The sequence below is a fragment of the Phoca vitulina genome, unplaced genomic scaffold (assembly GCF_004348235.1).
Source record: "Phoca vitulina isolate PV1807 unplaced genomic scaffold, GSC_HSeal_1.0 scaffold16, whole genome shotgun sequence".
NCBI lineage: Eukaryota > Metazoa > Chordata > Mammalia > Carnivora > Phocidae > Phoca > Phoca vitulina.
In genome coordinates this window covers 34,040,123-34,052,936 of record NW_022589719.1, presented here as the reverse complement: position 1 = coordinate 34,052,936, position 12,814 = coordinate 34,040,123, and the positions used below count along the sequence as shown (strand labels likewise).

Sequence of the window (12,814 nt, the reverse complement as noted above, 5' to 3'; positions counted from 1 at the left end):
TCGGCCCCTCGGGAGCGGAGGACCCCCGCCCCGGTCGGCCCCTCTGGTGCGGAGGGACCCCTTCCCCGTCGGCCCCTCTGGGCCGGAGGACCCGCTGGGGAGCCCGGGCGGGGCGGAGCCGTGCCCGCCTCACCTGGCCGCGTCGTTGCAGGTGCTCGGCTCCCGGCCGGAATCCGCGTAGCGAGGGGTGCGTGGCGATGCCCGGCCGAGGTCCCCTCAGTGGACATGGAAGAGGCCCCCCTGCTTGGCGGGATGTCCAGTCCCGAGGAGGAGATCGTGACAGACCTTTTCAGCGCAGAGAGTCCGTTTTTTCCTGAAAACCTTACCCTGAAAGCCCCGGTGGTGGTGAAGCACGAGGAGGACGAGTTCCACGTGTTTAAAGACGCGTATCTGAGCCCCGCGGACCCCAAGGAGCCCCTCCTGCACGCGTTCAACCCCCCGCTTCACGCGGACCGTGAGAGTCAAGTCAAAGTGGAGCTCGTGGTGGACGACCCCGACGATGAGGAGATGCTCCCGGAGTACCCGAGGCTCCCCGAGCTCAGCCCCCTGGAGGGCGCCGCGCTGCCTGGGGCCCCGCAGCCGCAGGCCTACAACGTGCACTTCCTGTCCTCCCTGCTGGCCCCGCACCGGAGTCCCGCTGTCGTGCCCCTGGGCGCCTGGGCCAGGGAAGGAGCCGCCCACCCCGGTGTCCGGGTGATTCCAGTAAGATCCATGTGGGGAGCGGGCGCGGGACCTCCGCCACCCCCTCGGAAATAGAGAAGTGAGACCACTGGCCCCGGCCAAGCTTTCCCTCACAAGCATTTTCCCGGGGTCAGTAGCGTCCCCGGTTGGATCCACTGGTTCCAACTGAGCGTCTCCCTCTGTAAGCCCCTGGGCGCTGGTTCATGGCGGCCTAAGGCTGCAGAGAGCGACAGCAGAAGAGGGCAAGAGCGGGGAGTGTGCGGCCCCTCTTGCTGTCGCTCACTGGCTTTAGGAGAGAAGCCTGTTTATGTCAGAGGCACTAGGTCGAGGGAGAAAGTGCAGCGTGATGGTTTTCGTGTAATCGTGGAATCAAGATGGGAGAGCTTCTCTCTGCTAAGTACAGCATTGTTCCTCAAGCATATGTGATACAAATCAGTCTACACTAATTCCTGCTAATTCTCTGCTAACTACCCTCTTTTGCTGTCACCACTGGTGATTTTCTGCTTTGTTCTTGCCAAAACGAAACAAATCAATTTTTAAAGGAAACAAAGGGTCCCAAAGAAATGGGTACTGGCCCCCTAAGAGGATCTAGTTTGAAAAACTCGATCACTCAGCCATTAAATCACCGTAGTAAGTCACAAGTGAAGCCTCTGGGAGCTCTCCGGCGTTGGTGTTGGGCCGACCGTAGCCTGACTGCCTGTATCATGAGCCGGAGCGGCAGGGGCTTGCATGTCTGCCTTCCTGGTTTTCCCTCCGTGCAGTCACTGCTCCTTAGTGGTAGGGAAAGATGGGGAGCAGAGGCTGGGCCTCCACCACCCTCTCAGCTTACACAGAGGAACCCTAGAGCTCACCCAAGTCCTAACAGCCTTCCCCTACGGTAGAGGTCTTCCTTGAATCTTGTTCGGTTGGCTTGAAATGTCAGCCACTCCATTTTGCTTCCAGACCAAACTTGGGTTCCTGGCACCTTCTGCCTGTTGGGCCTCTAGTCCGGCTACCTTCCTGTACAAAGTGGACTCTGAGAATTCACCAGAACAGGAATGCAACTAGCTCCTGTCAAAATCATAAATTCCCTTTTAATGTAATCCGATTTTAACAAAATGTAGGTTTGACAAAATAAAGGAGAGGCTATTTGGATGATATTTCTTTGCTTTTTTAAAAAAAATTATTTCCTATTTCCTAGTTAACTAGTAAAATGAAAAAGATACAGCATGAACATGTTTATCATTTAAACAGAATGGGATTATTTTTTTTAGCAAATACTGAGGATGAATTGCTAATTTCCTTTTTCTAGAAATTCATTCCCACACTGACCTTTCTTTATATCTCTTCAGTAAAAATGGGACTTTACTGAGTATAAGTAGTTCAGATCATAGTTGCATGCGGCTGAGGAGTTGATACATTTACTGTATAAGTACTTGTTAATTACAAGGTGGTAAATTAAATCTAAACTCTGATGGCACCTACCTGCCTGGCAAGTTCCTCAAAGCAGAAAGCAGAAGAAAATTTAAAATTTTTCTTTCTATAAAATGTGAATTATCAAAATAAAGCCATAACTTGAAATACAGCTAAACCTTCCTCTTTTTAAAGATTTATACCTTCATGCCAGTCTGCTGTGCTAAGGAACCTGCCAGGAATTTTTATGCGTGTGGGTCACTGATTTCACCGTTCGACATCTCCAAGTTTGCATCCACAGCCACACCTAGAAAGATCGTTATCTGTGCTGTGATTTTATATGAGGTCTTCAGAATGTTACCCTAGAATCGCCGTCTTCTTGGAAAGACTCTAGGACCTGCCTCCTGGCCTTTGGGGAGGCTCCCCTGTATTCTGCAATGGGCACTCTGGACAGGTGAATGTTCAGGAGGGCGCGGCCGATGCCATCCCAATCCTCCTCACATTAGCAAATTTTAGAAAGGATCCTCACGATTTGGGAACACTTGAATCTTAATTTTAACCATTGAGTCTTTTTAGTTTTTAAATTCCGTTGGTTTTCAGTAGTACCGTTGGCATTTCGCCCTCTGGTGATCTTGCTGTGTGTCCCTGAGATGGCAGATGTTGCAGAAGATGGCTTAGAGACGACGCTGGCCACTCCCTGTGCCCTCACTTACCGTCCTGCCGCGCAGTCAGGAGAGTGCTATTATGTAATTATGAGTTTTGCCGTAAATACATGGTCAATATTACATCTGATACGTCAGCGAGGATTGGAGGCTTCTTGAGAAAAAACCAAATCAGCTGGAATATTTCATACAATTAATGAGCATGCTCTAAGAACGGTGAGAAAGGGTCAGTATCTGAGGCCATTTTAAGGAAGGCATCCCCAAGGCTGCCAGCCCCTGTAGAGTGGGGGGGTGCTGTTGAGCCCCTCGAGGGGCACCGGGCCAGTGGGGGCATCTCCTCAGTTCCTTATGCCGTGTGTTTGAAACAGCAATGAGCACCACATTGAAATCACACCTCCATACTTTGTGGGCAGATGGTTTTGGTCCTCAGGGCCCTTCCTCCCCAGCGAGGCTGATCAGATGACTTATCACCCCTCCTTGTTGCCCCCGATAGGGAAAATGATAGTGAGGGAGAGAAGTAAAGGTAAGGGTGCTCTTTACTTAAAACGTAACTTCTACAGAGAATTTTCTATAGAATGCAACTGTGAAACCCAGTATCCACAGTGTGGTTTCTAAAATAACAATTGCTTTTTTTAGGTGGAAATAAAGGAGACAGGTGGTACAATTATAAGTAACAATCCCGAGGAAGCAACTTTTCAGAACCCTCTTGGTCCAGAATCCTGTTGCAAGTTCCCCTCATCACAAGAAGCAGAGGACGCCTCTGACCACTCTCACAAAAAAGACTCTAACCCAATGGTAATGATGCCAAAGGAAATGTGTCTGACGTTATCTTAAATGTTTGATTCTGATCATTGCTAATTCAATAGGAATTGTTGATTTCAGTCACTGTTTTTCATTCTTCTTCTTCTTTTTTTTTTTTTTAAGATTTTATTTATTTGACAGAGAGAGAGACAGTGAGAGAGGGAACACAAGCAGGGGGAGTGGGAGAGGGAGAGATGCGGGGCTCGATCCCAGGGCCCTGGGATCATGACCTGAGCCGAAGGCAGACGCTTAACGACTGAGCCACCCAGGTGCCCCACTCTTCTTACTTGTTGAATCCACATTTTTGGTTGCCTCATCTATCAAAAGAGGGACGTAGTGAGAACCTCTCTAACTCTCTGTTCACGTCTGAGATTACCATTTCCTGGGTCTTAGCAAACCAAACAAAGATGAGGACATTGCTGTCCTTGCTAAGGAGGGTAAGTGCAAGTCCCCTTGGGCAGTGCAGACCTGGGGTGGGCCCAGGGCTGGGGCAGCCTGCAGAGCTGTGTGGTTTGGCAGGTGGGGCGGGTAGAGGGAGCTCTGCTTCTGTGGCTCTTTCCCTTCCTAATAATACCAAATTCAAATACCTAATACTTCCCAATTCCTAATAATACCAAGTGACACTCGCATGACATAGTTCATAACATGTGTGGTTCATGTGATAGTTTGACATGTTCGTACTTTCATTTAATCCTCCTGTGAATGCTGTAGGCTAGGCATATTTATATCTACATTTCATGCATGAGAAAAGAGAGATGTTACATGGTCTGCTTGTAAGTGGTGCATCTGGGACTCCAGGTCTGAGTGTGGTGAGGACAGGGAAGGAGGAGAGCCAGAGAATCGGGCCCCAACTGTTCTAGCAAATAGTCCAAAGAACCAGAGACTGCCTTTTCCCTGGCAGCTCTTTATTCCAAGAAAGGTGGCCTAAGCTCTAAGGCACATACTTTAACTAGGAAATAACTGGAAAATGAGCTCATCATGAACTTTGGCTTACCTATGGCATATACCAGTATCTGCCTGTCTGTCTGTGGTCCTGCCCAGGCACGTGGGTTCTGAGAGCTGAGCTTGTGCAGGATGCCTGGACCAGGTGAGCAGGGTAGGAACTCTTCTAGTTACACCAGACTCCTGAGTAGCATGCACGAGGTCCTGGGGGGCGGGGCACGGCAGAGCCCAGGAGAACCCACTCTTTATCCGTTTTGTGCACCTCTGTGTTTGTGTGTGTGGGGGGGGGGCTATAACTTTGTCCTCTGAATACAAATAAAATTCCAACCAAACATGAATACTGGCCTCTTATCCAATGTCAGGGTGATGTAAAGGTTTGACCCAGTGATCAGCACTTTGTTAACGTAGGCTCTGCGGGTGTTATTCTGCTAACATCGATCCTTTGTGCTTATTTGGGGTTTCCTGTCTGCAAAACCCAAAGGCAACCTAAAGTCAGAAACCACAGCTTCTCTGGGTATCTGTGGTTTTACCATCAGAATTAAAAGCTGTGTGTGGGCAGAAACCGTGATTTTTCTTGCCTTCACATTCACGCTGCATTGCCCTGGACGGGACTGCAGCCAGTGAGGGGCTCCATCCATCTGTGCTTCGCTCGACTTGTGTCTTTGACTGACGGACTCACCTGGCTCACTGAGGAATCATTTATGGTCAGAATCCAACGAGGTGATCTGAGATTGCCAGTCAGGCCCAAGAAGACTGACATGGCTTCTTAGAATCTTCTAGTTCTTGGATTAACCTTTCTGAACTGTACTTGTAGGAAATAAAATAAATGGACATTTAAAAAAAAAAAAACCCACATGTAAAATAATAGTATGTGTGTGTAGCGGGATAGAATAACTCATAAAATATAAGATTATTCTAAGTATGTGATCAGCTCCAGAGATGAAGTCGGGGATGAAGTCTTTCTTACAGTTAACTGGATCTAATGGGGCTGGGGTTGGGCAGATCACCACACTCTTCATTCATGCAGACAGTGGAGTGTAAGGATGGGGAAGGAAGCTCGGTGCATAGTCACCTGATCCTTACCCTAAACCTCCATGGGCAGACACTTGTGGAGGAAGGCGTGAGCAGGAACTTGCACTCACACGCGGAGCACATCTCACAAAACACTGAGGGATTTTTGCCCTGTGGTACCTCCAGAGAGCATGTTATTGTAGCGTAAGAAATCAAGAACAGATCTTTAGCTTGCCATTTTCCATTAAAACTGAAATTCTGGATTAAAGTTACTTTCTCAGATTTAAGTTGATTTAGGTTCGTATTACTGGATATCTTTTAAAAATGAAACCTGATCATTATTTTTCATTTTAGGTGATATGTCAGTTGAAAGGGGGTACACAAATGCTGTGTATAGACAGTTCTGGCACAAGAGAACTAAAAGCACTTCATTTGGCTCCTCAGTACCAAGACCAAAATAATTATCTACCGTCAGGTACAGAACACAATAATAAAAAATTATGTCATATATGTAAGTTGGTAAGTTAATATGTTTGGCTTTGTATGTAGAGTAAAAGTAAAATAGGCAGTTAGGTTATTAAATAGGCAATTTGGCAAACCTATTAGCCCTTATGAGTGAACTAAGAATAGAAACAAAACTCTTTATAGACTAACTTACATACATTGTGTTTTTGGATGGTTATCCTCCACTTCGGCTAGCTGCAGAGAGCTTGTGATCCTAACAGGCCATTGCTGCTACCAGCAAGTGGGTGTGCCGAGAGGGGGCTGGTCGAAACATCAGCCTTTCCCAGATTGGGTGGGGGGTTGACGGTTCAGGTGTGGTTTAGACTGTATACATTTTAATGGAAGCATTTTCATGTAATCAGTGAGAACTATGACTACACTTGAATCAACATGAGTTTTGAAATATATCAAATGCTGATTTTTCTCTGCCATTCTCTCAGAAACATCTTTAAACTGGCATAATAATAATAAATGACCTATAAGTACTTAATTATCCTCAAATTACTTATGAATGACTAAAGATAGAGTAATGACATAGTTTTAGGATTGTGTTTACAAAAGTTAGACCCTAATTCTTGAAAACTAGGCATCTCTATGTGGATTATATACATAATCATGTTATTCTAAATCTTGAGTTAATCAGAATATTTTAATTATCAGATGTTTTGCTGAACTTGCCAATGATTTATTTATTTTTGTTTTATTTTTTTGTTGAAGTATAATTAATCTACCACATTATATTAGTTTCATTTGTACAACGGTGATTTGAGGTTTGTATACGTTGGGAACTGATCAACATAGTAAGTCTAGTTACCATCTGTTGCTACACAAAGTTGATACAATATTATTGACTTATGTTCCCCATGCTGTACTTGCCAATAATTTAAATCAGTATTAAATACAGATGTCATTTCAGTGGTACTTCAGAGTTCAGGGCTAAAAGAAATATTGTAACTCCTATTCCATCCTGATAGTCTCTTTATTTAGGGACAGATAAAATGCCTTTAAGACATTTGCTTTTCTGTGATATGGAATCGGGGCTGGAATTTTGTCTTCCAGAAGCCCTTTGTCCATACCCACCACGGACCATCTGGCTCCATTTCCTGTAAGTCAGAGCGGTATCTGATCCTCTGGACAAGCAGGGAGAGCTTCTTTCCTAATTCCCTTCCTTCTGGAACATGACAAAATCCTAATGCCTTTAGGTCCACGAAAGGAAAGGGTTTATATAATGTTCTCCAAATCTACTTCCTTGTCATATATTCATAACCCCCTCACCATGTACCTGTGAAATACCAGCATAAGAGAAATGCATCCTGTTACCAAAGACTCAAGGTAACATCACTCAAAGGATGCATAAACCCGGAGCAGGAAATGTGTTTAGCTGGTAGGTGATTCAAGACACTAAGACACATTTCTCCCTCTGCCTTTACTTACGAGCACTGAGGTTTGCAGGGCCTGTGGTGTCTCAGGAATGTTTTTCACAGCACCTTTAGACCAAAGAAATACCGATCAGTTCCAGTGGTTAAATAGTTTGGTCCAAACAGCCTAATAAGTATTTATATCCTAGCAAGTTAGTAACCATTTGGAAAAAAAGAATACACATAAATTGAAAGTAGTTCATGTGGTGTCCAACAGATGTCGCTGTGCTTTCCTTGAAAGTGTGCCATATCCAGGGACTGCCTGGTGGGTTTGCCGTGGCACCTGAAGGCACCTTGGCACATTAGCCACAGCTCGGGAGCCTGGGCACTGGCAACAGTTTTGTTTTGTTTCGTTTTGTTTTGTTTACAGTATAGTAGACTATCCCTGGAAGCTTAAGTTAAGCAGCTTTAGGACCAAGAAAAAGGGTATAATAATTAAAAATAATAATAATACATTGACTCAAAAGGTTTTATAGAATAAAAAAACAAATAGGATCAAGATAAGTTTAAGTGATTTTGCACATGATAAATCCATGATCATTTTTGTACTTTGTCCATGTGCAAGTAGAAAAGGAACAATATATGTTATCAATTAATTTTAATTGTCTTCTTTACAGATGTCCCTAAACCAATGACTACTTTAGTAGGAAGATTTTTGCCAGTACCAGCAAAATTAAATCTCATTACACAACAAGTGAGTCATTGTTTTAATAAAAAAAAAATACAATTGGGCACTATTTTCTCTTAAAATTTCAATTGTTGAAGTTGGAATTACTCAGGAAACAAAATTTATCCTCTTTTTTTTTTTTCAAATCAACAGTGAAAGCTTTATAAGTATTCACACTGGGGGTCGGGAGGGAATGGCATGGGTTCAAGACACGTTCTGGGCCAGCCCTGTGGGGCTGTCTTGCGTGCCCTCTCCTACAGCCTCCAGACCATCCTTCTGCCCCATTTGCTGAACTTGTCCTTTGTGGCCCTGCTGTCCATCCACCAGGACACACCACCCATTTGGTGTGGAACATTCCTCACCTTCCTTGGTGGAATGGAAATGCTTTTTTAGAGTTTAAAATGCTGTTATGATTGCCACATAATATGCGTATACTAAATATAAGACACATGTGTTCTTTTCTCTGAGTCTTGATATAAAATGTCACCGCCCCAGAAGAGCTTTTCAAGACTCCCTGGGGTTGACGGTCACTGTCACGGCACCTGATTCTCTGCCCGGCACTGTCCTGGTCTTGCATCTTTTGGTTTGTTCATTTGCCTGTGTCTACCCACAGGTACGCCAGGTTCACAGGAGTAGAGATCTTGTGAGTCTAGTTTGTCTCTGTGAACTGAGACCTGGAATGGAGCCTGGCACGTATAGGACAGTCACACAGAGTGACTTTCATTCAGTAGGGCCGGCGCTGGTCTGAGCACTTGGACCACATCAGTGATCCCCCCAAACAAAAGCAAAAGGAAACATGTGACTCTGCCCCCTGCAGCTTACATTTTAGTGTGGGAGACAGACAATACAGGCAATCTAGTAAATAAACTATACTGTATGCTAGGAGAGCAGAGGATGGGCATAGGGTACAGAGGTTCTGTGGGGAGGAAGGCAGGATGCCAGTCACAGTTGGCTCCATTGAGAAGGTGACAGTTGAGGCAAATCTTGAGAGGAGATGGTGAGCTGTGTGACTATCACATGGAAGAACATTCCAGGCAAGCAGAACAGCAGAACACAGGGTCAGCCTGCTGTCGGACAGCAAGGAGGAGGCCAGAGGGGAGGGGACGGAGTGAGCAAGAGGAAGGTAGCAGAAGGCAATGGAAGACGAGGAAGCACAGGGCTGGGGAAGGAGGGGGCCAGGTGGGCGCAGGGGAACCTACCCATAGTGCCAGGGGAGAGATGGCGGCTCAGACCAGGCGGGGGTCGGGGGGCGGGGGAGCAGAAACGGCTTGTCCGGATCCCCTGCAGGCTGACAACATGGCTTATGACGGGCTGGATGTGGGATGCCCCAAGGTTTTCAGCCGGAACAGATGGAAAGATGGTGTTTCCATCAAGAGAGCTAGGGTGGTGCACAGTTTGTGAGGGAGACTAGGAGTTAGTTCCCTAGTCGTCTGAGACAGCCGAATGACGAGGGTATGCGGGAGTGGGACATGCGGGCCTAGAGGTCGGTGTGAGGAAGGTCTGGGCTGGAGGGACGAAGTCACCAGGGTGTAGATGGCATTTAAGGCCTTGAGACCAGAGAGGATGGGTGAGGCAGCAGGTATAAACAGACGTTTGGTCGAGTGAGTAAATAAGTATTTCTCAAATGATCTGTTAGCCAGGAGGGGGAGAGAGTATTGATCGTGCAGGAGATCCTGAGCTGTGGTCCCAGGAGCACTTGAGGCCGAGTCTCGTGGATCCTGCACACAAGCCTCCGGCCTCCTGGCTGCCTCCACTCCTCCGGCCTCCTGGCTGCCCTCCACTCCTCCGGCCTCCTGGCTGCCTCCACTCCTCCGGCCTCCTGGCTGCCCTCCACTCCTCCGGCCTCCTGGCTGCCCTCCACTCCTCCGGCCTCCTGGCTGCCCTCCACTCCTCCGGCCTCCTGGCTGCCTCCACTCCTCCGGCCAGCCTTTCCCCACTGGGTAAGCCCCAACCGGGAAGGTACACTTTGGACTTGCTCTCCCACCGCTAAGGTTGTGCACTAGAAGTGCCCCTTTGGACCACAACTTCCTTTCTCTCCGCCTCCTCCCCATCTTTTCTTGGCTGTGTTATTCTTATCCCCAAGTTGGCTGCCCCTGACTTCTTATCCAGTGTGGACCTTGAGGCAATCCCTTCAGCCATGCATTCGTTGCTTCCTTGCCAAACTCCCAATTCTGTATAAGTATTTTTAAAGGGGAGATTTTAAGTAATCTCTACACCCAACGTGGACTTGAACTCACAACCATGAGATCAAGAGTCGCGTGCTCCACTGGCTGAGCCAGCCAGGCGCCCCCAAATTCTGTATATTTTTTAAGCACTTTACTACTCACAGTGTGGTGCATGGACTAGGAGCCTGGGCATCATCTGGGAACTTGATAGAAATGCAGGACCTCAGGCCCTGCCCCAGACTCACTGATCCAGAGTCTGCGTTTTAGCAAGATCCCAGGTGATGTGACTGAGAAGACTGTCTGAGAGTTTACGTCTTTGCTCCTATGTGGTCAGCCTTTGCTGAAGAAGGTCATGGGTTCCAGCATAAAGTGGTTCTAGATTAACTACCTATGCTGTACTGAAGCCATCTCTTTTTTTTCTGCTTTACTTTGGGGCTAAATAAGCAAGGGGGAAAGGAGAAATTGTACCCCGGTTTATGCGAAGGATTGCCTCAATCCTGAGAACTATGAAATCCTTTCTCCAAAAGAATGCCAAACTTTGGACCACCAATGGGGACATGGGCCTGACAGGTGTCTGGGTGACAGGAAAGAGACGGTTTCAGTAACTTGTGAACACTTCCCTCCTGTAAATTGAGTGAGGAGGGCAGAGCCCCAGATGGAAGAGAGGGGCTCCTGGGGTGAGGCTCCCTGGAGGGACGGGGCTTTGTGCTCAAGGGCGTGGACCCAGGGTGGCTTCTTAGGATCTTCAAGCCCCACAGGGAGTGATGACACACAAGAAGAGGCAGAAGAGAGAAAATGAATAGAATGAATAAAATGTTTCTTTTTCCAAGACTGTACTTTTTTTAAAAAAAGTTTTACTTATTTAAGAAATCTCTACACCCAACGTGGGGCTCAAACTCACAACCCTGAGATTAAGAGTCACATGCTCTTCCGGCTGAGCAGGCCAGGCATCCCCCAAGACTGTACTTTCTATATAAAGCTTACTTTTAAATTTCAAGTGTTCAGGGGAGGAAGGGACACGGATAGGGTATTGAAGCGTGATATATACAAATCATCTCGAAACCTAAATTTATGCAATACTTTATATTTCTTCAAGTTTCCCATAAGGAGAGAATAAGGTCATTGCTGACTTTGCTACCCTTCCCTTTTCCTGGGAATATCGTCTGTGAACCATGGTACCGAGTAATAGAAAGAAAGATAAATAAGAGCCAGGAAAGCAAAGGACACGGAGGGGGCAGAGCTTGTGACATGGCTTTTGGATTTGTTGAAACTGACTACAGATTTTTTTTGACGAGATGAGACACTAATGGTTGACGAGACTTCAGATGTCCAGGGCTCTTATACCAAGAATGTCATCATAATTAAAGAACAGTTTCAGAGTACAGAAGTTTGTGACTGAATTTAACTCACAATTTATAGTAATAAAAATGAAAAGGCTGTCAGTTCCAGGGTCTGTGACCAGCACCCAACAGCTACGTGGCTGGCCGGGCCCTGCGTCCTTACCCTCCTGCCCCCAGTCCACACAGGCAGGGCTTTCTCCCCCCGGGCACGCGTGGCCGTGAGGGTCTGGGACACAATGGGCTGGGCCCCCCCACACTGCTGCGGAGAAGCCTGGGCCAGAGCCCACTCCAGGGTGAGGAGAACCGTCATGGTGGTGGGGCCTGACGTAAAGCCATTATGACCTAAACCTACAGAAGAAAACCAGTCATTTTTGTCTGGACCTAGGGGTTGACTGGACGGAACTCTTGAAACATGTTCTAATTCAAAGTATGCTTGTCTTTGACTTTCTACAGCTTGAAAGTGGAGCCTTCCCATCCCTAGTCAACGGGTCTACTTTCCCTTCAGGATCCGCTCTTCCAGGACCACCAAAAATAACTTTGGCTGGGTAAGGATTGGAAGCAATCAGTTGTCACTTACTTTAATAGAAGTGTTTAAGAGGCTTTGGGGGTACTTTGGTGGTTTTATGCTAAGTTATAAAATCAGCTTTACCTGTAGACCTTCGTGACCTCTAAAAGCTGTATTTTACATTAAGCAGTGGCAGCTACCGTGTCGCTGTGCATGTCTGGTTTGTTGCTGGAAAGGCTTCCTCGTCTGCTGTCCCGTGTCGGTGTTTCAGGGGCCCACTGCCACCCAGAGCTCTGTCTTGGTCTCACATCAGTTTAAACTGAGATAAACTGAGATGCTCTATCTCTTTCTCGCGGTCATCAACATAAATAACAGTGTGGCGGGCACTCAACATTGACGACGGTCTTAGTGTGCCTTTGTGGGCCGCCTCTGCCTGCCTCAGCACCCCTGCTGGGTCAGCCCGTGGTCGGAGGCAGGTGCCGAGGCTCACGGTCCCCACGTGCACGTGGGCTGCACTTAGCGGGGGCCTTGTCTTGCCATTTGACAGTCACGTCTATAATTGTAACTAATTAAACTAACCAAGCTGGTTGGAACTCCTCGTTGAGTTAACATTCATGTGCTAACAGTGGACGGGGCAGCCCTTTCCGCTCGTGGAGCCCTTGAGCTGGTTACGGAGATCAGTCCGTTTCTGCCTCCGTGGGTTTGGGGCCACAGCCCAATGTGGTC

General features: G+C 47.1%; 1 protein-coding gene across 1 annotated transcript in view; it reads left to right on the top strand.

Moving 5' to 3' along the window:
• Positions 1-12,814, top strand: part of TESMIN (testis expressed metallothionein like protein) — a 38,675-nt gene that overhangs the window by 279 nt on the left and 25,582 nt on the right. The window contains exons 2-6 of the mRNA XM_032413801.1: positions 152-702; positions 3,372-3,530; positions 5,844-5,964; positions 8,029-8,105; positions 12,037-12,128. Coding sequence (XP_032269692.1) covers positions 226-702; positions 3,372-3,530; positions 5,844-5,964; positions 8,029-8,105; positions 12,037-12,128 — 926 coding nt within the window. The 5' untranslated portion in view covers positions 152-225. The remainder of the gene's footprint in view (positions 1-151; positions 703-3,371; positions 3,531-5,843; positions 5,965-8,028; positions 8,106-12,036; positions 12,129-12,814) is intronic.